The following is a 22,501-nucleotide window of genomic DNA, read 5'->3' on the forward strand; positions in this document are numbered from 1 at the left end:
CTCCTGGCTCCCTTCACTTGCAGACCCAGAAGCAGTGACACGTCTTGGCAGCCCCAGCCCCAGCGGCCCCTCCCCCCCCGACCCCCCACCCCAGGGTTTCTGCAGAGCCGTTTTCCTCTAAAGACCACTCCCCATCCTTGGGAAAAGCCTGCCTGCAGGCCTGGAGCAGGGAGAACACAGGACATGCTGAGACCTCTCACTGACGACCACGACAGAGAGGAGGGCCGGCCCCCAACACGGAGTCCTCCAAGGCCTCCAGAGCACAGAGATGGCAGGCGACCAGAAAAGAGGCCACCTCCAGGAACCTCACCTTGTTGACTCGCCTTATGATACAGAACAATTACTCCAGTTACAGTCAATACGACGAGGAAGGACAGCCAGAACATCCGGGTCAGCTCCGGAGGGAGACGGCCACGCACACGGCAGCAGGAGAGACGGCAAGACCACTCAGGCAAAGCGCAAGCCCACCGCCACCCTCCACCGCTCACACCACCACGCTCACACCTACCACGGCTGGCATCCACCACGACAGGCCTGCTGCCTCTTAAAGACCTTACCACTCTCCCCACTGGCCGCTCCCAGAATGCATGCAGAACCTGCTATCTGGAAAGTTCTCCAGCCAGCACTCCAGGGCTCACTGTGCTGCCCCTCCTTGGAGAGGCGCCCCTGAGCACCCCACCTAAATAGCCCCCTGGTCTGCTCTACACCTTATCATGCCTCATTTTCTTTGTGGAACTGATTAGACATACAATGTGCATGTGTGTGTGAGCTTCATGGAACAGGCACACTCCCTCCTTAGAGCAGTCCCCCCGCCCCATATAACCGTGCCTGGGACACGGTTGGCACTCGATAAGTACCAAAGAATGGACGAATGAATGTTAACTCAGCCACACATCCATTAAAATCTTGTTTACCATAGAGCAGTTAAGGACCTGGGAAATTTTAGAAATCAGGAAACAAAGTGTCAGAGATAATTATAATGATCTCTTGGTAACAGGAATATAGGTTATTATTCATTTCTTCCCCATACTTTTTTGACTTTATCAAATTTTCTATGATGAGCATGTCTTCCTTACTTGCAAAGAAAGCAACTATTTAGAAACCAGGTGCTATCCTGTTTGCAAGCACAGACTATGTAAGCTACACCTTATGCCGGCCACTGCTGAAACAGGCAGGCCCGAGAAGAACCCCATGGATCTGTGGGGCTAAATGCATGGCCAGCCCCTGCCGGACACTCGACTTTCACGAAGACAGACAAACGCTTCTGCTTGAACAAACCAAAATGGAACTGACTCAGGTCCCACAGAACTGTTCCTAGGGGCCTCCTGGGGGTGGCAGTAACCCCTTTCTTGCAGGCGCAACTGATAAACTCCTTATCTCATGCAAAGACTCCCACGCACCCGCTCTATTTTAAACATCAGAAAAGTGACATTAGGGGCCAGCCCGGTGGCGCAGCAGTTAAGTGCGCACGTTCCCTTTCTCAGCCACCCGGGGTCTGCCGGTTCGGATCCCGGGTGCGGACACAGCTCTACGTGGCAAAAGCCATGCTGTGGCAGGCGTCCCACGTATAAAGTAGAGGAAGATGGGCACGGATGTGAGCTCAGGGCCAGTCTTCCTCAGCAAAAAGAGGAGGGTTGGCAGTAGTTAGTACAGGGCTAATCTTCATCAAAAAAAAAAAGAAAAGAAAAGAAAACTGACATTAGGTAGCCAGTATAGATCTAACAGGCCAGTCCCAACTTCTTGTTCTATCAGATCCTGGTTTCAGGAGATGTCAAACAAATACACGAAAACAAATTACAACTCCACCTACAGCTAACTACCTTTCTTTCTCCTGAAACATTATGCAAAACCAAGCCAGGAAGAAAAGGAAGCACCAGGAACTTTTTTGTACAACTTTAATAAAATACAATTTACAAAGAATAAAATTTACCCATTTTGAGGGTACAATCTGATGTGCTTGGGCAAATGTATACAGTTGTGTACTCACTACCACAATCAAGATTGAAAACATCTCCATCAACTTAAAAGTCCCCTGACGCCACACTGCGATCACGCCCCATTCCCACAACTGCTGTCAGAGCTCAGCCTTCGCTAGAATTTCATCTAAGTGGGACCACACAAGAGATGGCCTTTGCCTCTGGCCTCTGGCACTTGGCAGGGTATTTTTAGAGCCCTCCACGTTGTAACAGGCATCCATACTCCGTTCCTCTGTGTCACTGAGCGGTAGTCCACTGCAAGCATGGCCCATGCTCCACGTACTAGTCACCACCCGACGGACATGTGAGTGAGTTCCAGTTGGGGCTATCAGAAATAAAGCCGCTGCGAACGTTCTCAACGAGCCTCGTGTGGACGTGTCTCACTTCTCTGAGAGCGGGGCTGCTGGGCCCGGCAAGCACACCTTGCATGTTTCAAGCAGCTGCCAAGCTGTGTGCCCCTACCTGGTTGTGCCCGTTGGCGCTCTCCCAGCAGCGTGGAGGGCTGCGCAACCTCCACATCCACCGACAGGAGGTGCGGTCTGTCCTTTTAATTCTGGCCATGTCAGTGGTGGTGGCATGGCTGGGGTACCCCACGGGGGCTTGAATTTGCATTTCTCTAATGAGTAATGATGAAAGCATCTTTTCACATGCCTGCTGGCCATTTTTTACCTTCTTTTGTGTCCGTTCAAACCTTCTGCCCATTCTCAACAGAGCTGCCTTCTTCCTACCACTGAGCTGTAAGACCCCTTCCCGTATTCTGCTCACAAGTTCTGTTAGATAAACTGTCTCACTCCACGGCCTGCCTTTCATTACTTAACAATGTCCACCAACTAGCAAAAGTTGTCCTTTAATTCTGAAGCCCAGTTTACTGATCTTTTCCTCTATGGTTCATGCTATTTGTGTCCTAGGAAATCTTTTCCTAACCTGCAGTCATCAAGATCGCCATCTGTTTTTCTACAATTACTCTTTCTTCTTAGGATGGCGACTTCAATGTCACCATCAGTGCGACACACCTTCATTTCTGGGGACTCTGCAGCCAGTCTCTCAGTCCCAAGGCAGACGGAAGCGCTGGTCTCCTCAGGGGCCATCCAGCCGCCTGCACTCCAGCCCTGAGATGCCATCCTTCTGGAAGGAAGGGCACACCTGGTCTGACTGAGCAGGCACTTCTTTAAGACCTCCTCCAGGGCGGGAGCAAGAGTCCAGGACATCACACAGCAAAGCCCCAGTATGCTGGCCTTACTTTCCTCCCCCTAAAACGAGGACCCTACACGGGAAAGGGAAACTGAGGTACACATGCAAGCCAAGCGAAGACCCTAACCAAAGCAAAACAGGACGTGTCGGGTGGATTCCCAGTCTGAAAACAACACTCCAAGCTTCGGGGACACAGCCTCATTTGTAATAACCTGACCTTAAGTGGGGGTGGTAAAATCTTACAAAAGGGACACTTGCCCGAGATGCTTAAACACTTAGCCCTCCTCCCCTCCGCTGTAAACACAGCACTCACACTGTTCACGCCCGAAGTGCTTCCATCCGCTCTGGAACATATCGGGCTTGCCCACAAAAGGGACCCCGGGCTCCATGGTAAGAGCACGGCAGAGCATAAACGTCACTACCAAATGTCAATCATATGGAAAATGACACAGTCCAGGATGCCAAAGACCCACCACATCAACACCAGCCGCTCAAGTTCTTCACCAGGACCTCCAACACAGGGCTACCTGATCAACAAGCATCACTCACAACCCTGTTCCCTGGGAGCTGCCAGGTCCAGCTGCCCCCAGACCCTTCCTCCTACCTCAGCCCTTCTGCCAAGGCTAGCCCCCACCCCCAAGGGCCACCCCAGATGCACTTCCCTCCTTAGCACCAACTGTGTTTGGCCACCACGCCCACTCCGTCCCACCACCAGGACAGGACACCCCCTCACCGAGGAGGGTCATTTTCTAACACAAGTACTGAAAATCACCCCTAAAGTCCCCCAAAACCCCCAGTGGGCTCAAGCTGAGCCAGTTCCCTCCAGCAGCAACACGGCCAGGGCCTTCCTGGCACTGGAACACATTGCTGCCTGTTCACCTGAACCCCAGACCAAAGACGGGGCTTGCCTCTGGGGAGCCTGGTGCACCAAAAATGCTTTCTAAAAACACTGAACTCACACTCGGGGACTGAGAAGAGCGACAGTCCATCACTGCACCTGGCTCCCCCGGGCACACCTCCTTGTCCTCTGGAAGGGGCACTGCTAACTGCCCAAGGTCTGGCTGGGACAGGCAGTCAGCAGTGGAACCTGGCTCTCACAAAAGCCCCGCTGGTGGGTGTCACCACCTGGGCCCCGTCCTGACCTTGGCTCAGGAGGACAGTGACAGGCAGAACCATCTGCAGAGCGAGAGCAGACTTTCCCCTTCCTCTGGCCTCCCAGCGTTCAACCTCTCCCCTGCACTGCCCTCCCCTCCCCAGACAGCCCCTCTTCTGGCAGAGGCCTCACCCACTGCCCTGCACGTGTTCATCCTCTCCCCTGGCAGAGGCCTCACCCACTGCCCTGCACGTGTTCATCCTCTCCCCTGGCAGAGGCCTCATCCACTGCCCTGCACGTGTTCATCCTCCCAGCTCCAGCTGTAGCATCTCTGACTCCCCCACCTGCATCACCTGCACCACGCAACTGTCTTCGTCACTGCCGTGGCTCTTCCAGAAAACAGCAGCGCTCGTGCCCATGCCCAGTGGCCACCATCGCAACTGAGCAGGCAGACGCTGGGCAGAGCACCTCACCCACCAAAGCCTCAGTAACCTGTCTGCAAAGAGGCCAGTGGGGAATGCAGGAGATGCACACAGTGCCTGGCACCACCACCCAGCCCCCAGTGGGCACAGAACTCACGGTACCCTCCTGGGTTCCACTTCTGTCCTGTCTTCCTCCTCCCCCTCCACAACCTCTCCCCAGTCTCCTTCTTTCTGTGACCTGTCCCCTGGCCCATCACCTGCCCTTACAGGGGTAATGTCTCTCACTGTCCCATTCGCACCAGACAAGACCAGGGCACACCTCCTGAGACCCAGAGGTAGCGGGAGCCTCCCACAGTCTTCCCTGTCTGCTCACTCTCTGAACTCCCAAGGAGGCTGCTCACCGTCAACTCTCCTCAAAATATCCCCAATCACCATAAAATTCTCAGTAAACCGGAAACAGAGAGGAACTTCCTCAACTTGATAGAAAATATCTACGAAAACCCACAGCTAACACTGTACTCAATGCTGAGAAACTCAAAGCTTTCCCACTATGATGAGGAACAGGCAAGGACGTCTCCTCCACCATCCCTTTTCAACATGGCTCTGGAAGTCCTAGCCAGTGCAATAAAAGAAAAGGAAATAAAAGGTATACAGAGTAGAAATGAAGAAATAAAACTGCCTTTGTTCACAGGTCACAAGATTATCTATGAAGAAAATCTGAAAGAACTGACAACAAGAAACTCCTGAAATTAATATGTGGTTATAGCAAGGTTGCAGGATATAACACTAATATACAAAAGTCCATCACTTACCTATATACCAACAATGAACAAATGGAATTTGAAATTAAAAACACAATACCATTTACATTAACATCCAAAAAAATGAAACACTTAGTTATAACTCTAACAAAATACGTACAAGATCCGTACAAAGCCAACTACAAAACTCTGATGAATTAAATCAAAGAAGAACTAAATAAATGGAGAGATACTCCATATTCATAGGAAGATTCAATATTGTCAAGATATAAGTTCTTCCCAACTTGATCTATAGATTTAAAACAATCCCAATCGAAATCCCAGCAGGTTATTTTCTGGATATCGACAAACTGATTCTAAAGCTTATGTGGAGAGCCAGAAGACCCAGAGCAGCCCACACGATACTGAAGAAGAACAAAGTTGGAAGAATGACACTCCCCAACTTCTAGACTTACCATAAAGCTACAGTAATCAAGACAGTGTGGTATTGAGGAGAGAATAAACAAATAGATCAACGGAATAGAACAGAGAGCCTACGGGGCTGGCCCAGTGGCCTGGCAGTTAAGTTTGCACGTTCTGCTTCAGCGGCCTGGTTCACCAGTTCAGACCCTGGGTGCAGACCTACACACCACCTGACAAGCCACGCTGTGGCAGGCATCCCACATATAAAGTAGAGGAAGATGGGCACAGATGTCAGCTCAGGGACAGTCTTCCTCAGCGAAAAGAGGAGGATTGGCGGCAGATGTTAGCTCAGGGCTAATCTTCCTCAAAACAAAAAAAACCAAACAAACAAAAAACAACAACAAAAAAAAAACCAGAATAGAGAGCCTAGAAATAGACCCATATAAGTAGAGTCAATGGGTCTTTGACAAAGGAGCAAAGACAATACAAGGTGGCAAAGGGAGTCTCTTCAACAAACAGTGCTGGAACAACCGGACATTCACATGCAGAAAAATGAATCAAGACACAGGCCTTACACCCTTCATGGACACTAACTCAAAATGAATCATAGACCTAAACGTAAAACCCAAAATGAAAAGTCCTAGAAGATAACATAGGACGACACTTAGATGACTTTGGGTTTGGTGATGATCTTTTAGAAACAACACCAAAGGCACAATCCATGAAAAAAAAAACTGATAAGCTGAACGTCATTAAAGTTAAAACATTTGCTCAGAGCTGGCCCCATGGCCTAGTGGTTAAGTTCAGCTTGCTCCACTTCGGCAGCCTGGGTTCAGTTCCTGAGTGCAGACCTACACCACTCGGCGGCGGCCATGCTGTCGCAGCAACCCACATATAAAATAGAGGAAGACTGGTAAGATGTTAGCTCAGGGCGAATCTTCCTCAGCAAAAAAAAAAAAGTCTGGTCTACAAAAGACAGTATCAAAAGAATAAGAAGACATGCCACAGATGGGAGAAAATACTTACAAAAGATACATCTGGCAAAAGACTATTATCCAGAACATACAAAGTACCCTTCAAACAGTAAGAAAACAGACAACCCAACCAAACATGGGCCAAAGCCGGAACAGGCGTCTCACCAAAGAAGACAGACAGATGGCAAATCAGCAGAGGAAAGGTGCTCCACATCGTATGTCATCAGGGAAACACAAATTAAAACAAGGAGACACCACTGCACACCTATGAGAACCACCGAAACCCAAAGCCCTGACCACAGCAAACGCGGGCAAGGACATGGAGCAACAGGGACGCTCGTGCACAGCTGGGGGACCCAAAACGGTGCAGCGGCTTGGAAGACGGTTTGGTGGTTTCTTACAAAACTGAGCATACTCTTACCATACGACCCAGCGATCATGCTCCTTGGTATTTACCCAAAGGAGCTGAAAACTTTATGTCCACACAGAACCTGCACACAAATGTTTACAGTAGCTTTATTCCTGGTCGCCAAAACTCAGGAGGAACCAAGACATGCTTCAGTAGGTGAATGGATAAATAAACTGTGGTCCATCGGACAGTGGAATCTTACTCAGTGATAAAAAGAAATGAGCTATTAAGCCATCAAGAAACACAGTGGGATCATAAATGCAGTACTAAATGAAAGAAGCCAATCTGAAAGGCTACACACTGTATGAGTCCACCTATCTGACGTTCTGGGAAAGGCAAAACTACGGGGACAGTGAGAAGATCAGCAGTTGCCAGGGGTTTGGGGGAGGAATGAACAGCTGGAGCACAGAGGATTGTCAGGGCAGGGGAACTACTGTGTGTGACACATGACACAGACATGTCACCATACGTTTGTCCAAGCCCGTGGAACTACAACACCAAGAGAGAACTGTCACGTGAACTACGGACTTTGGATAATACGATGTGCCCATGAAGGTTCATCAACTGTAACACACGTACCACTCCACTGGGAGATGTTGATAATGGGGGAGGCTATGTATGTTTGGGGCAGGATATATATGGGAAATCTCTGTACTTTGCTCTTAATTTTGCTCTAAAAATTGAACCAAAAACTGCTCTAAAACAGAAGTCTTTACCAAAAAAAAAAAAACAAGCTATCTAGGATAACTGCTTTGGAGCAGTCCGAGATCCCAGGGCAGCACCCCTAACCCAACCTCTGGGTAGCTGGCTGACCAGCAGAATGATCTCCTGGCTCCCTGCACCCCTTCTCCCGCCAAGACCCCACTAAACCAAGAAGAAAGGAATTTAAATGGTGCCAAGCCGCCAAGAGAAGGAAAGAATACAAGTAGGACAAGAGATTTCAACAAATGCATCAAAGAGGGAAAGCAGACTCCAGGCAGAAGAACAAGATGGGGGTCTGCCCAGAACCCCAGGGGCTCAGGGATGCACCTGCCACCAACAGTGACCATGGACAGGAACTGAGGGCACATCTAAATAGCACACAGCAGCCACATGCCCAGGCTCTAGGCAGAAGAATTAATGCTAGAAGGTTCTTTCCTAAGAAACTGAGGACATTCTGGCATCAAGAGGTCCCCCATCTAGTCCCACCTGACCACCTCGAGACGAGGCGTACCAGGGCGCCGCGACGGCTCTGCACCCCTCGTTCATACCATGCTCAGACAAGCCAAGACGCCTAGACGCTTCACGAAAGGCTCCAACAAGACAGCCACCTGAGCACCTACTATGTGCTGAGTGCTGTTCTGTGCACATCAGCAGGGCTCCTCTCTCACGAAGCAACTCAGAGAGAGCTAGGAAGACAGGGCACCCAAAACGAGAGAACACATGAAAACAAACCACCTGAACACAAAAAATGCTCTTGACAAACTAAAAGGCGTTTCAGAGAGGACGGGCAGGAAACTATTGGGAAGGGAGGAAATTCCCACAGAAATAACGGCACACATTGTCCCCAACCTGAGAACTGGAGCACCCAGGGACCCAGGCTCGATGGCAATGCCAGCAGGGGCACGCGCCCAGGAGACCATGAGCATCAGAGGCGGACGAGACCTCCGGCAAAACCGGGCTCAAGGTCAAGTTCCAAAGGCGCCTCCTCTCCGGCCATCTGAGGCTGGGACACAGGTGTCTCAGGCAGCCAGGCAGAGAGAAGTCTGCTCGCCACACAGCCTTCCTCTCAGAGTCACTGGAGACCAGCCCCAGCCTGACGTCAGCACCAGGGAGGCAAGAGGAGGCGGGCTGTGGCGGATACTGAGGGCCCAGCCAGGGCGGGGCCACAGGGGTCGCCTCCAGCCTGCTGGATGCACACTGCAGGCCCCACCGGGCCGACCTGCCCAGAACAATTCATTGACATCTTTCGTCCGGGCTCCACTGTCAACAGTGTCCTCCTGTCATTCTCATCCAAAAACGCTCCTGATGAACAATCCATTACCATCATCCTTGTGTAATGCGCCCAACACCTCACCCCTCCGGCCACCTTTGGTGCCACCTTGGCGTGGCGACCTACTCTCCAGCCAGGGTGCTCCTCTTCGGAAAAAACTGTATTTCTAGTTTGATCCTGGGACACTGATTTCTCATGGTGACGTAGTGCTCCTGGACCCCCACAAAGCCAGGGGGCGGCCACCTGCCTCCCCGCCATCCAGCCCAGACCCACCCAACTGCCCCTCTCCTGGCTCCCCCAGCTGCACCTTGCCCATACCTGCTGCCCTCTCCAGGACAAGCTCTTCCTCTCACCCCTGACAGGAGGTGGGGCTCGGCCACTTCAGCTCCTCACCTTCAGCTCCAGGAAGGCTCTTGGCCTGGTGACATCACCCTCCCTCTGGCTCAGCGTCCCTCCAGCCCAGCTCCTGTCCTCTCCCTCAGCTACCCCCACAGCCCCTCCCCCAGCACTCTCCTCTGAAGGCCTGACCAGACATCTCACCTCCCACAGCGGCTAGACCACCCCCTCCATCCCTGTAGCCCACTGGCTGCCCTGTCCTCTGACCCTGGGGGCCCCTGGGCCCTGGCCCCCACATTCTCATTCTCTCCCTCCCCTGTGGCAATAGCCGACTTGTCCCAGAAGTACACACTGAGGAGCCACCACGAGCCGTGGGCGGTGGCCACTGAGCACCTGACCAAGCTGTGCAAGAGCAGAGAACACATGAGGGGGTTCCAAAGACACGGCAGGAAGCAAAGGACGCCAACAGCTCGGGATGACGTGGATGCCGGTGACGTGTCGATAGGGTAAACCTCGGATGCAGTGATTTACGTCAGATATAGTAAAATTAACTTTATCTTTTCGTACTTTCACGCTTTTTGTACTTTTTAACACGCTACTAGAAACTTCAAATTATGTGTGGTCCACATTACATTTCTATTGGAGAGCACTGTTCTAAAATCTCTAATCTTTAAGAAACAAGCCTAGAAACAAAGAAATGGTCCTCAGACTCCATTCCCCTTCTAAAACAAGCGTCCCCGAAGCACTGTCTGCAACCCCTCAAGTCGCTCCCTCAGCTTCCAGTCAGGACGGGCCCACCCCGGCCCCCAGAGGCCAAAGCCAAGGGCCTCCATCCTCACCTCCCCAACCGGCCTCCTACTTGGGCAGGCAAAGGCACTCACCTCCCTGACGCACTCCTGACCCATGACCTGCCACTTCTGTGGGTCCCAGGCCCAACGCCACGGCTCCCCTTGCGGCTCCCTGTGGGCCCTCTGCCTCGCCTGCTCTCCTCCTCAGCGCCCTTTGCTGGCTCCTCCTGTTCCACCTCGAGCTGTCAGAATGTCCGGAACAGGTCTCCGGGCTGTCTTCTTTTCTCCTTGGCTATCCTGCCCCTCCACCAAACCAGGTGAGCACACTGTCCCCATGGTTTAAAATATCACCAATCTTTTAGAGATGCCACCCCTCCACTAGATCCCCAGCCCTGAACCCACCTCTGAATTTCAGGCTCACATCTCAGTTCTCCCTGACTGTCCACCTGGATATTTGGTGGGCAATCTAAACTTATACATCTAGAACCAAGCACTTCAGTTTTCATCAACAAATAACTAGCCTGTTCTCAGAATCTTTCAGATATCGCTGGAAAGGGGAAATCCGTGTGGCCCTGTGAACCACGGTTTGGCCATATCTCCTAAGCTCCCACAACAAGTCAAGTGCATTCTCTGCTGCCCAGAGCAGGAGACCTGGGCGAGGTATGACGGCCCTTATCACGAATGACAGAGAGGAGATAAAGAAGCTGTGGTGTCTCCAGTTGACAAACCATCCCAGAGCACAGGAGGGAAGAATCTTCAACATGACATTTAAGTGGCAAAGGTACCAAAAGATGACCCACAGCATGGTGCTCTTTATACAAAATTAAAGCTAAAATAAAACACGTGTTTAGCAATGTTTAGGAAGAGGCCATGAGCAAGTAGGAAAAAGGAAGCAAAGCCAGGGTGACCACAGGGTCAGGACAATGGCTGCCAGAGGCTGGGGGCTGTGAGGTTCAGACAATCATGTGGGATGCTGGCAAGGTCCCAGCTCTGCTGTGGGTGCTATCGGTAGGTGCTTATTAACCTGTTGAAACGACACCTAAACAACGCAGGCCACGCAAGGACCGAAGATTGTGGCTGCTCAAGCGTAAGCATGTGAGATGCAGCAACATCCCCTCCCGACTAACGGCCTCCCAGACTTCCCGCCTGTCTGCCAGGCAGTCAGACCACAAACACCTCCAGGAGACTCCCTGACTCACGCCACAGACATCCTGCCACGAGAGGGCCACGCTGATGCTGAAGTTCACAAACGTGGCACAAGCCACGCTCTCTGCCCTCAGGTGCTCCTGCTTAAATGGCAAGACCGCAGGGGAGACTAACAGGTAAGCCCACTGAAAGGCCCACCTGGACGGCCTCAGAACCACCTGCCCGGCCTCAGAACCACCTGCCCCACCACCGGGACTGGCAGAGATGGGCCTCAGTGAGACACACCGGTCCTGAGACGGCACCCCGCTCTGCCGAGAGGGCCACAAAAGCCAGCGTGCAGAAGCAGTGCTGGAGCTGGGGCCTGAATAACGAACAGAAGCACCCAGAAAACAACGTTCTCAGCAAAGAGAAGAGCAGTTGTAAAGTGCAGCGCTGATCTGGCGTGCCAACCGACAGGAAGAAAGCAGTCGTGGGCTGGAGCACGGGGGCCAGACTATGAACTCCCCGCAGTGAGGCCACTGTCAGTAGTCTGGGCTTCGTTCTAGAAGTAACCAGAAATTGGGGGAGGTCCTTAAGTGGAGCAGCCCCAAGCAGAAGGGATGGAATGACCTTAGGCAAAAGCAGCCGAGAGGGAGCGCACAACCAAGGGGTAGCAGGGGCACCTGAGGGACCAAGGCCACACCTCCCACGGCTGGAGCTCCAGCCGGCGCCTGCCCACAACGCTGCACTGAGCATCCACTGCCAATTACATCCGAGAGTTGGCTTGAAAAAGTTTAAAATCCACACAATTACAAGAATAAACACTCTGGGATCTACCACCCAGAACAAATGACCGTCAAAATTTACCATAACAGCTTCAGGTCTCTTTAAGAAAAATAAAATATTACAGATAAAGGTAAAGGTCCCATCCCCAGGCAGCCTCCTCAGAAGCAGCCACCTCCAGGGAGCTCAAGCACATCCTGTGGATGACTTCCCACCCTTGAACAAACACATGCCCAGGACACACAGGCGTGGAGCACACAGACCCCAACAACGTGTGTCCTTTCAAAGCCATGGAAATGGACTCACACTGTGCACCACCCCCAACCTGCTTTCTGTGCACGGCGTACGTCTGCCATCTAGCCGTGCTAACACCAGGAACAGAGTCCAGTCACTTCGCACAGCTCTGCACTGTCACACACTGTCCCTTCATGAGTGTGTCCTCGAGGTGAAACCCCACCAGTCTCACTAAGGCTAGGCCTGTGGCTTTTCCAACTGGGGACACGACAGTTTTCTCTGGAGTAATGAGTCCAAGGCAGGTCGGCAGCAGCCCCAACCACACTAGGAGATTGATGGCAGCCCCCGAGGCTGCCGAGCTGACACGGTCCCCAAGTGCAGTCTCAGAGACCTATGCGGAAGTTTGTCTGGACTGCAAGCCCCCCAAAGTTGGAAGAGGGTAGCCTCCACCATCGGTCCCAGGACCAGCACCCAGTCACTGGTTTCCAAACTCAGCATGAAATGAAAGCAGGGGCCGGACCACTGACTGCCCAGGCGAGGCCACCAAGGCCCAGAGAGGTCAGGATCCTTGCCTGGACTCACACGACTCCTGATGAGCTCTGGTTCAAGGCTCTTTTCCAGGCCTCCCTGCAGCCAGACAAAAGCCCTGCACCCCACCTGGAGGGTGCCTTTACTGTATCGCTCCAGGGCCTCACAAGGAGACGTTCTGAACTGAGTTTCTTGACCGCTAAATACATAACTAAGTGGCACGAAACCTGGTATTACCTAATCAGTCCAAAGCAAGAGAGGAAACTCCAGTGTCCAAAACTCAATAGAACAGACGGAATGCCTATGGTGAGAAATCACACCAGGGGAGGGAGCAGCTAATGATACTCCACTGCAGAAAGGACATTATATTTACACCCGCCTCCACCCCTTACAAACTGATCTATTGCGGCTCCCCAGCACAACCCCATCAGAAAGTAATTCCTTAAGGACGGGAACTGTCCTACTCCAGCACAAGGTCTGACCTGAAGTTGGTGCTTAATTAATGTTTGCTGACCCACTGACTGACCAAACTCACAAACCACTGCCCAGGCGTGCGAGGCCATGTGCGGACCTGCAGGTTGTCCACCAAGACAGCCCCCAGGCACAGGCTGAAGGACCCAACAGGCTCTGCAGTCAGGAGAAAGGGACCTGCACCTCAAGGCCAGGCTGCCTCATGACCACTCACCCCTGCCGGCCAGCCAGCAGGATTCACCTCAACCTGAGTGCCTGCAGCCCATGCAAAGCAGAGCCCACAGGAGCCGTTCAGGACCTTTCAAAGCTGGAACCATGAAGCCCAGGTCCCTGCTACTGTGAGAAGTCCAATGGCCACCGGAGCAGGCCCATGCCCTTCTACACTGGGTCTCCGTGACAGAGGGCCCCCACCTGTCTCCCGAGGCTCGCCCTCACTCACGTACTCCAGCACGGGACTGCTCTGACCCCCCTGGGGCCTTCCACTGCTGTTTCCTCCGCCTGGAAGCCAGTCCCGGGCTGCACGCCACTGGCTCCCTTCTCACCACCCAGGTCTTGGCTCCGAGGGCACCTGCTCTGAAAGGCCTTCCCCGGCCCATGCAGCAGTGCCCCCTGGGCACCCAGGCTCAGCACGCTGTTTATTCCTTCATCACACTTATCGTGATGAGAAAACGTGGACGCTCTGTTTACTTCCTGACTGCCTGGCCCCCACCAAACCAAACCGCCCCCAGAGCAGGGCTCCGCCAGTCCTGGGACCCCAGGCTGGACCCCCAGCACCCACAACAGCCTTCCTCACGGCTCATACACACCCTGGAAGGAACGATTACAAACGAGCCACGGTCTCAATCAATGTTCATGTGAAGACGTTTAAATTCACTTAGTCAAATAAATGCAACTTAAAACCAGAGACAACTTTCTAAGGAAGCCTTTGGAATGGTACTGATTTCTAAAAAGTCGTATTTTGGCCATGGTTCTAAAAACAATGGTTTTAAATGGGTAAACAGTCGAGCCCTCTGGAAGGCAATTTGTATCAAACACTTGAAAATGCTCAACCCAGCAGATGCACACAGAGCTGTGCACAGACCTCCAGCTAAGGGTCATTTATACAGACAAGTGGATATTACCCACAGCAGCCTGTCCCAGGGGCCTGTGACAAAGTGACGGCCTGTCACAGTAGAGAAGCAGGCAGAAGAAGGGAGCTTCAAGACCACCGAGGGGCGGGGGATGCACTCAAAACACAAGCAGGATAAGGCAGGTGACACACTGGGACCACAAACCATGCTAATTTTGTAAAGACCAGAAGTGCATCTGCATGAACACAGGCTGAAGTGATACGGGCCCAAAAGTGAACAGTCCGGGCAAAGGAGGACTACTAGTGGTTTTCTTTTCTTCTTCCAATTTTTTCTTTCCAAACTTCTTATAATGAATAAAAATAATTTTATAATCAGAAAAAACAGGTAGGAAAAGAAGTCATTTCTAAGTGACTAACAATTTTTAATTTAACTAATAGTCAATCAAGGCTTTCCTTTCTCACTCCTCAAATAACTGTCGTAACACTCAAGATGCTACTGTTGTGCAGCATTTTTACAAGATCAAACTCGACACGAAGAAGGCCTGTTCCGTTATTTGCTGTGCTAACACCCGACGTCTATCCACATAAACCCGTAAATGGATTATACCAAAAACCACAAAGACAAAGCTCCTCCGTGAAAGGCATAAAATTCCTTTAAAAACTCTTCTTGAGCAGCTTCCCACGAACTTCAAGACAAAGCTCAAAAGCGGAAAAAGCTGTCTCCTTCCCCTTCACCCACAATGGTAAGACGGCCGGCCGCGCAGCACGCCCACCCCGCCGCCCCCAGCACTGTCCCTCCCCAAAGCCCTCGGTCTCATCGGCTGACCCACAAGGCCTTTCTCTGCACTTGGCAGAGTGTTCTGGGCCAAGGCCTGCCGCTTTAGCCACCAGACTCACACCTGGAAGACCACGCACAGCACTGGGGAGGTGGGCTTAGCTGTCCTGGCTCCTAGTGTCCCGCCCTGGCCACTCAGTGTGTACTCAGACCACTGACCCCCAAAACAAGTCACTTCAGAACTACAGAAAGTTCTTACCACTTGCTCCTCAGTTCTAAAAGCTGACGTCCAATTTGATGCGATCGTAAAGAACAGTTTGAGGACATCCCCAACCTCTGGAGTTGGAAAACCTTCGGAAGTAGGCCCTCTGGGACGCAAGTCCCCCAGTGTCAGCACCGATGTCCTGCACCACCTCCCACCTGGTCACACTCCTCCTCACAAGTTTGGGGGTCAAAAGCAGCATGGATGTCCTTTCCTCCGGGGCCATGTGGAAGAAACGGACGGTCCCAGCAAGACTTTAACCTCAGGAGGGAAGAACGAAGGCCTGGCTTGGCCTCACAGGGCGGCAGAGCTGCAGTGGGGCTCTGAGCTCAGGGGCAGCTGCATGCCTGGCCAAGAAGCCCACCCCGGGAGGCGACGGAGCCTCAGCACTCCAGCCACCGCCTCCCCCACACGTACGCAGCAGCGCGCCAGGCAGGCAGCCAGAGAAGGACGCCCAACTAACGAGGGCGGCATCCATACATGTTCAAATTTGTGGGAGGTGGAGGGTCCTAAATTGTGGACAATTTTCCTATCTTTGTTTTTTGAAGGTTTTAATTCCTTGGTGCAGATATTCAAGGATATGTAAAAATCAAAAACTGTTAATTCAAAGCTTTCATGGCCCCACCACAGAAATATAAAGTTCCCAATTTGCAAACATAACTTTTTGATCTACTTCACAGGGGTGCTTTATTCTAAGTAAAAAGTTCTGAAGCAGATGCGTGTGTAATTTACAACGCCACGACGCCATGGCAACCTCGGGCCCAGCTGGAAACGGAACAGCCGCAGTCACTGCCAGGTGCACCCAGGACACAGGGTCCTGCTGCAGAGAGCTCCCCTCTCCTTTGGTTTTCTTACTTAATTTAACCATTTTATTACTATCAAAGGCCTGATTAAACAAAAGGCTGCTGACCTCCAGCCTAAGACAAATTTCAGAGGTGAGAGCCCTGAACAGTAAGGATTTCCCGGCACAAGCAGCAAGATCTCAGGCTCCTGCCACCCTCCACACGAAGAAGAGTAAAGCGCTTTTGAGAACCATGCAAATTACCCCAAATCTCAGGCAAGCTTCTCCAGAGTCCTTTTAAATCTCTGCTTCAAGATTTTCAAAAACAGCTGTTAATTATGTTTTGATCAACTCACACATAACCAGCTATTTATAAAAGCCTTCTTCAAATGTATCATTTAAGATGAGGAAAGCTTACATTTATGAGCTGAAATGAGCTTTGGAAGCATATCAGGAACTACCTTCATCCTGCAACTTCAAGCAAACGGGCACATGCACACCCCACTGCTCTGTCCCACTCTGCTGCTCCATTTCTAGGGCAGGGTCTGAACCGGGTCAGTCCCGTTCTGATCAAACACGGCTGCCGGAGGGCCCGGGGCCCACCTGCCAGAAACCCAGGGCAGGGGTTTAAGGGCATCTCCCGCCACACGACTGAGAGCCCAGGCTCTCAACCTCCACACCCAGAGGTGACAGAACAATCCCGGGAGCTGGCCCTCCAGCCTCCTCGGGTTCATTGGCCACCTACGTAGCCAGGGTGCCACTTTCCTAACGACCTCCTTATGGGGGCCTAGCAAATTGGGATCTAGCCCTCATGTGGCAAACGTAAAGGACTTGGAAAGGTGTCATCTTTCCAAACTCCAGTAACTCTGCCAGAAGCGCAAGACAGTCACTGCCCTCGAGTACAGTAAGCAGTGAGGAAAGATACCCCAGGAGGGTCTCAGGGACCCCTCTCCTGTCGTTGCTAAAATGTGAGGATCACCAGCTCCAAAAGCCACTCAGATATGCAGGAAACATCAACCCAAACCGAGTCATCAAGACAGCTTTGTCCACACTAAAGACGATGGGGACAGCCAGGAGCGAAAGCCGGACAGAGAGAAGAGCGACTGCCTGCTCGCCCCGAGGGCCTCCGCGCCCAGCCAGCAGAGTGGACGCAGTGCTCAGGAAAGCCAACTCCGTCTTACACTAAGCAGAGCTGTCCAGTGCTGGCCGGGTACGCCTCCCAAGAAGTTATTCTTCTCTTTTCAAATGTCACTCATCTAAGTATATCAAGAGGAAAATTCAGTTAAGACCTTTGGCCTCAAGCGAGCCCCACACCCAGGCCCGCCCTCTGCAGGCAGCTGCACCTCCTACCTCCCGTGTGTGCAGAACATAGCCCTCACGTCCACGATCCACGTGTGACAGCCTCAACCACTTTCTCACTTACAGAAACAGAGTCAGCCGCTACACCACGCTCCTCGGTCACTGAGAACTCCTCCAGTCTGGGGATGGTTTTGATGGAAATAAAGCTGTCTTTTTAGATTTTGCTACTTCTATAACAACATAATGTTTGAAAATCAGTGAAAACTGGAATGGAACTTGGACAGTGTATGAATAATAAATGCTACTTGACTGCAGTGTATACTGTTCATCCCAATGGAATTTCACAGTGCTTCACAAAACAGTCAGCCCCACTTTCTTTTTTTTTAATTTTAATTTTTTTTTTTGAGGAAGATTAGCCCTGAGCCAACTGCTGCCAATCCTCCTCTTTTTGCTGAGGAAGACTGGCCCTGAGCTAACATCCATGCCCATCTTCCTCTACTTTATATGTGGGACGCCTACCACAGCATGGTGTGCCAAGCAGTGCCATGTCCACACCCAGGATCCGAACTGGCCAACCCCGGGCCACCAAAGCAGAATGTGCACACTTAACCGCTGCGCTACTGGGTCGGCCCCTCTTTTTTTTTTTTTTTCCTAAAGATTGGTACCTGGGCTAACATCTGTTGCCAATCTTCTTTTTTTTCCTCCTTCTTCTTTCCCCGAAAGCCCCCCAGTACACAGGAGTATATTTTAGTTGTGGGTCCGCCTGGTTGTGGCATGTGCAACACCGCCTCAGCATGGCTTGACGAGCAGTGCTAGGTCCGTGCCCGGGATCCAAACTGGCGAAACCCTGGGCCACCGAAGCAGAGCGTGAGAACTTAACCACTCGGCCATGGGGTCGACCCCCTCAACCCCACTTTCTAGCTGGGGAAACTGAGGCTCCAAGGATCCATATATTCTGTCCCAGATCAAACAGCAAGAGTGCCCTCAAGTAACAAAATCTAAGCTTCTAAAAATGTCCCCTGTGCCAAAGCACTTGCTGCCAAAGTTAGCCACCAAAATTTCCAGTTCCTGCCCTCCACACTCTACCACCTAGCTCAGGTCAGTGCTCCCAGAATTCAACTGGGCCCAAGCAGCACAGCCAGCTCCTAGTGGACTTGTTTTTCTTCCCCCCGCGGATAAGAGTTCAATTCAACTCACTATGGATGGGAACCACGACTGTCCTTATAAACATATTAACCTTAGAGTAGTCATTGTAAAAAACTTGCATGCAAATGTTCTCCAGGCCGAGGTATCCAGGCCAACGGTGAGGAAATGGTTTCTGTCCTGGAATGAGAACCTACACTTTGGCCAAACCTTAGAGCAACAGGAGAGCAAGTTCTCTGTGAAAGCAGAAGAGACATACACTACAGAAAATGCTAATTAGCCATGCCAAAAGATGACCTTTATATGAGAGCATCTTTAACGTAAGGCCTACCTGAAAAGATCTTTTTTTACACACATGCTAATTTGGGTGTCATCACTTTTTTCTTCTTTCAGCTAGAATCATAACATTACTTGACGTGATGACTATTCCAGGCTGTTTCTAACTACTGCTTTTCAGTGTTCTCACGACAACTGCCTTTGCTGCAACGACTCTAAAGACTTCTTAAGTGATCTTGTTATTTCCACAGTGGATAAAACTCAAGGCTCTGCTACCTTCACAGGAGCACGTTAATTACAATAACATAAACATCTCTTTATAAAACTGTCCTGACAAAGAAGACTAAGACTGAGCTTGCTAAAACCAAACTCAACAGGAGCTACAGTCGGCTGTCAGAACGAAACACGCCAGGCCTAAGCCCCGCCCTTGCTGAGACCTCAGGGAGACCTCCATCCCTCTCCTCTCCCACCCTCAAAACTGACCTACCGGAGGAAAGCACTGGGAGGGGTGAGCCTCTTCACACAGGCTCCAATTGCCAACAGTCTGTTATCTCACTTGACACCTATGTGTGGCTTTGAAAACCCTGCCCGCCCCTAATCACTGAATTGTAACAAGAATGAGTTATTCACCAAGCAATAGTCATTTCTGTAAGTTAGTTCTGCCTCCACTTTATACATTTTTATGATGAAAGATTTCAGTGAAGAGGAAACATCAACTAGAAGGATTTACTATTTCCTGATCAACCAATGGCACCATGTAGCTACAATATTCATGATCTGGCATTTTGATTTACAGAATTAAACTACACAGCTTTGGGAGTAGTTTTAACTATACTTTTTTTGCTTCTATTGTTATTAAAATGAAGTAACATAATCAGTGTTCCTCATCAGCCAATGGAGGGGGTATGAAGAGATAAATGTAAATCTTTTATTTTCTAGAAAGCATGTGGCCCCTTTTAAAGCACAGCTCTCAACATTTGTCACCCAAACGTCAACACGAGCTGTTCTCTGCTTTCACATACATGAGACTAACACAAAGACTCACGAGAACTCATGCAAAGAGTCAGTGTTTTTACAGTTTTTTCCAAAGAGTTGTCTACTTGTCACATCCAGACATCCCTAACACTGACATCAGAAAAGCAGATGAAAGTGAGTCCAGGGTCACTCCTGACAAAGACGGCAGAGACGCCCCTTTCCAGCCCCAGAAGAAATGAGGCTCAGACCAAAGGCACCCAGGCAACCCCAAAGCGCCACACCTGCAGGCCTCACACACGCCCCTGCCAGCCAGGCCACGAATGGCCTCCCAGAGTCCCTGACAAGCTCACAGCAGTTTTAAATAACAAAAGTGCAGCGCAGGGAAGCGCCCCTGCTGTGCTGTGTGTAAGGCAAGTGCTGAGCCACGCAGGGCCGCTGAGGGCATTTTACAGATGGGTCAGAGCACCGGACCGGTTTACATAACATGCTACGACCATGAATTCCCTCTTTTAAATGTTACTGAAGATCAGCCATATTTTCCACTAAAAGGTCAAAACACACATAATGAGCAAAACAGAAGCTTCAATAAAACACACCTACAAACTCAAAAACAAACAAAACGTGTTGTAAGGGACACCTCAGTTCCTCTTAGGTAACTCATTTCCCATCGCCGTCTCCTCCTCACAGCACAGCAGCCCCCACTACCACCCCCAGAACACTGTTTCTGGCTGTAACCTTTTCCTATTCGTAGGAACAGATTCCTGCCAGGCTCCACCGTCAGTCCCGAATCCCACGGACTCTGACAGGAAAACCTCTCCTCCGCAAGACAACGAAATTCTTCCAGTGGCCAATCCCTCCTTTCGGAAAGCACGAGGGGACACGGGAGGTGCCGTTTCCACTACTGCCACCGCGGCGGCCGCTACAGCAGCACATGTTACTACAGAGCCAGGGAGGAGCTCTCCAGAAGCTCAGCACCCGCAGGCAGTCCACGCAGCTGAGGTGGAGGAGATGGAACAGAAAACAGGGCGCCTCACGTGCTAAAGTTCCTCTCGCCTAAGAATCCCAAAACAAAGCAGCATGACACATTGTGCCGTGGGGGACCCTTTCACCATCAAACTCGAACAACCCTAAAGAACTGCCAAGATGACAGCCAACTGAGAGTGGCAAATACAGAGGCTGCGGGCCGCTGGCTCCCTGCGATCCTGCAGCATCCATACCTCCAGGAGACCCAGCGACCGGAGCGCACATGCCCACCCCTGACCTCAGAGGAGCACAGTAACGGGCATCCTCCGAGCGATAACACTGCTGAACAACACTGTGGCTCTAGGAAGCACTGAAATGCCACCGCAGAGCCCGGAATTGAGGCAAGGACACAGACCAGGAAGGGTGTGTGCCCAGGATTCCTCCAAGGCTCACCTGGGATCTCTGCCATCCCGGTGTTAGCAGGGAAGCAGAAGCTTTCCATGCAGACGTGCCCAGCCTCAAGGAGAGGCGTCACTCTGCCTGACCTCACCGGTGGGGGCGGGGGGGTCCCTAACTCAGCAGCAGAAGGGGACACCTATCCCAGCCCAGGGTAATAAAGAAGCAAGAGAGTTCACTGAGGACACAGCCACATATGTGATCCCAGAGACCAGGAGACACCACGTGGAAGAAAACCTTGGACCCAAGCTAGTCCCCACATCCTATGTATAACCCACTGAGTTGTCCCCGGGAGCTCCTGCTGCTACTGCTCTCCACACGGGAGCAAGGGGCAGGGGCACACCCGGCCAGGAGAGGAGAACAGAACCCGCCCAAGTGCGAGCAGTGGCAGAGAAACTTTGCAGTGCAAAGTCGGCGCTGCAGCCAACCCTGCACGAGGAGAGACCCCCGCTGCCGCATCACGCCGGGCACGCCGCCACCCTCGCACGCGCGCGCGCGCACACACACACACTCAAAGGACTCTCCCGCAGAGGTGCACCCCGGCACGCTGCAGGCCTGTGCAAGACCGTGACCTCAGCGTCCTGCCGGGCCCACAACTTCCTGGACTCCCGGCTGGGGCAGCAGAGCCCCGCCCGGCGCGGCCACTCACCTGGGGGCAGCTGGAAGTTCTGGATGTTGGTCGGGTTCTGAGGCGGCTGCGGCAGACGAGGGGCGAGGACCGTGGGCGTCAGCGTGGCCCGGATCCCGCTGGCGGGGGCCGAGGGCGTCCTGGGCAGGCTCTGGGTCACCGCGCCGGCCGAGCCCTTGGGCAGCCCGGTGGGGGTGCCGGGGGCCGGCGGCGGGAGGCCGGCGGCGGCGGGCAGCGCCCCTTGCATAGTTGGCCCGAGGATCATGCCGGCCCCCGCGCCGGCCGGGCAGCTGGCCGCCAGGGTCTGCGGCGGCGGGGGCGCCGGCGGCAGCGCGGTCTTGGGCGAGTCGGCCTTGGCCACCTGCGCGGGCGCCGCGGCGGGCCCGGGCTGACTGTTGGCGGCGGGCGC

The 22,501-nt window shown here is 52.2% G+C and overlaps 1 protein-coding gene across 1 annotated transcript in view; it reads right to left on the minus strand.

The window, feature by feature from the left end:
* The window catches only part of TAF4 (TATA-box binding protein associated factor 4), a 74,757-nt gene extending 52,266 nt beyond the window's left edge, over window positions 1–22,491 (minus strand). Inside the window, exon 1 of the mRNA XM_046679054.1 lies at window positions 22,114–22,491. Within this exon, the coding sequence (XP_046535010.1) occupies window positions 22,114–22,357 (244 nt within the window). The 5' untranslated portion in view covers window positions 22,358–22,491. The remainder of the gene's footprint in view (window positions 1–22,113) is intronic.
* Between the last annotated feature and the right edge of the window lie 10 nt (window positions 22,492–22,501).

Source organism: Equus quagga, chromosome 12, assembly GCF_021613505.1.
Source record: "Equus quagga isolate Etosha38 chromosome 12, UCLA_HA_Equagga_1.0, whole genome shotgun sequence".
Lineage (NCBI taxonomy): Eukaryota > Metazoa > Chordata > Mammalia > Perissodactyla > Equidae > Equus > Equus quagga.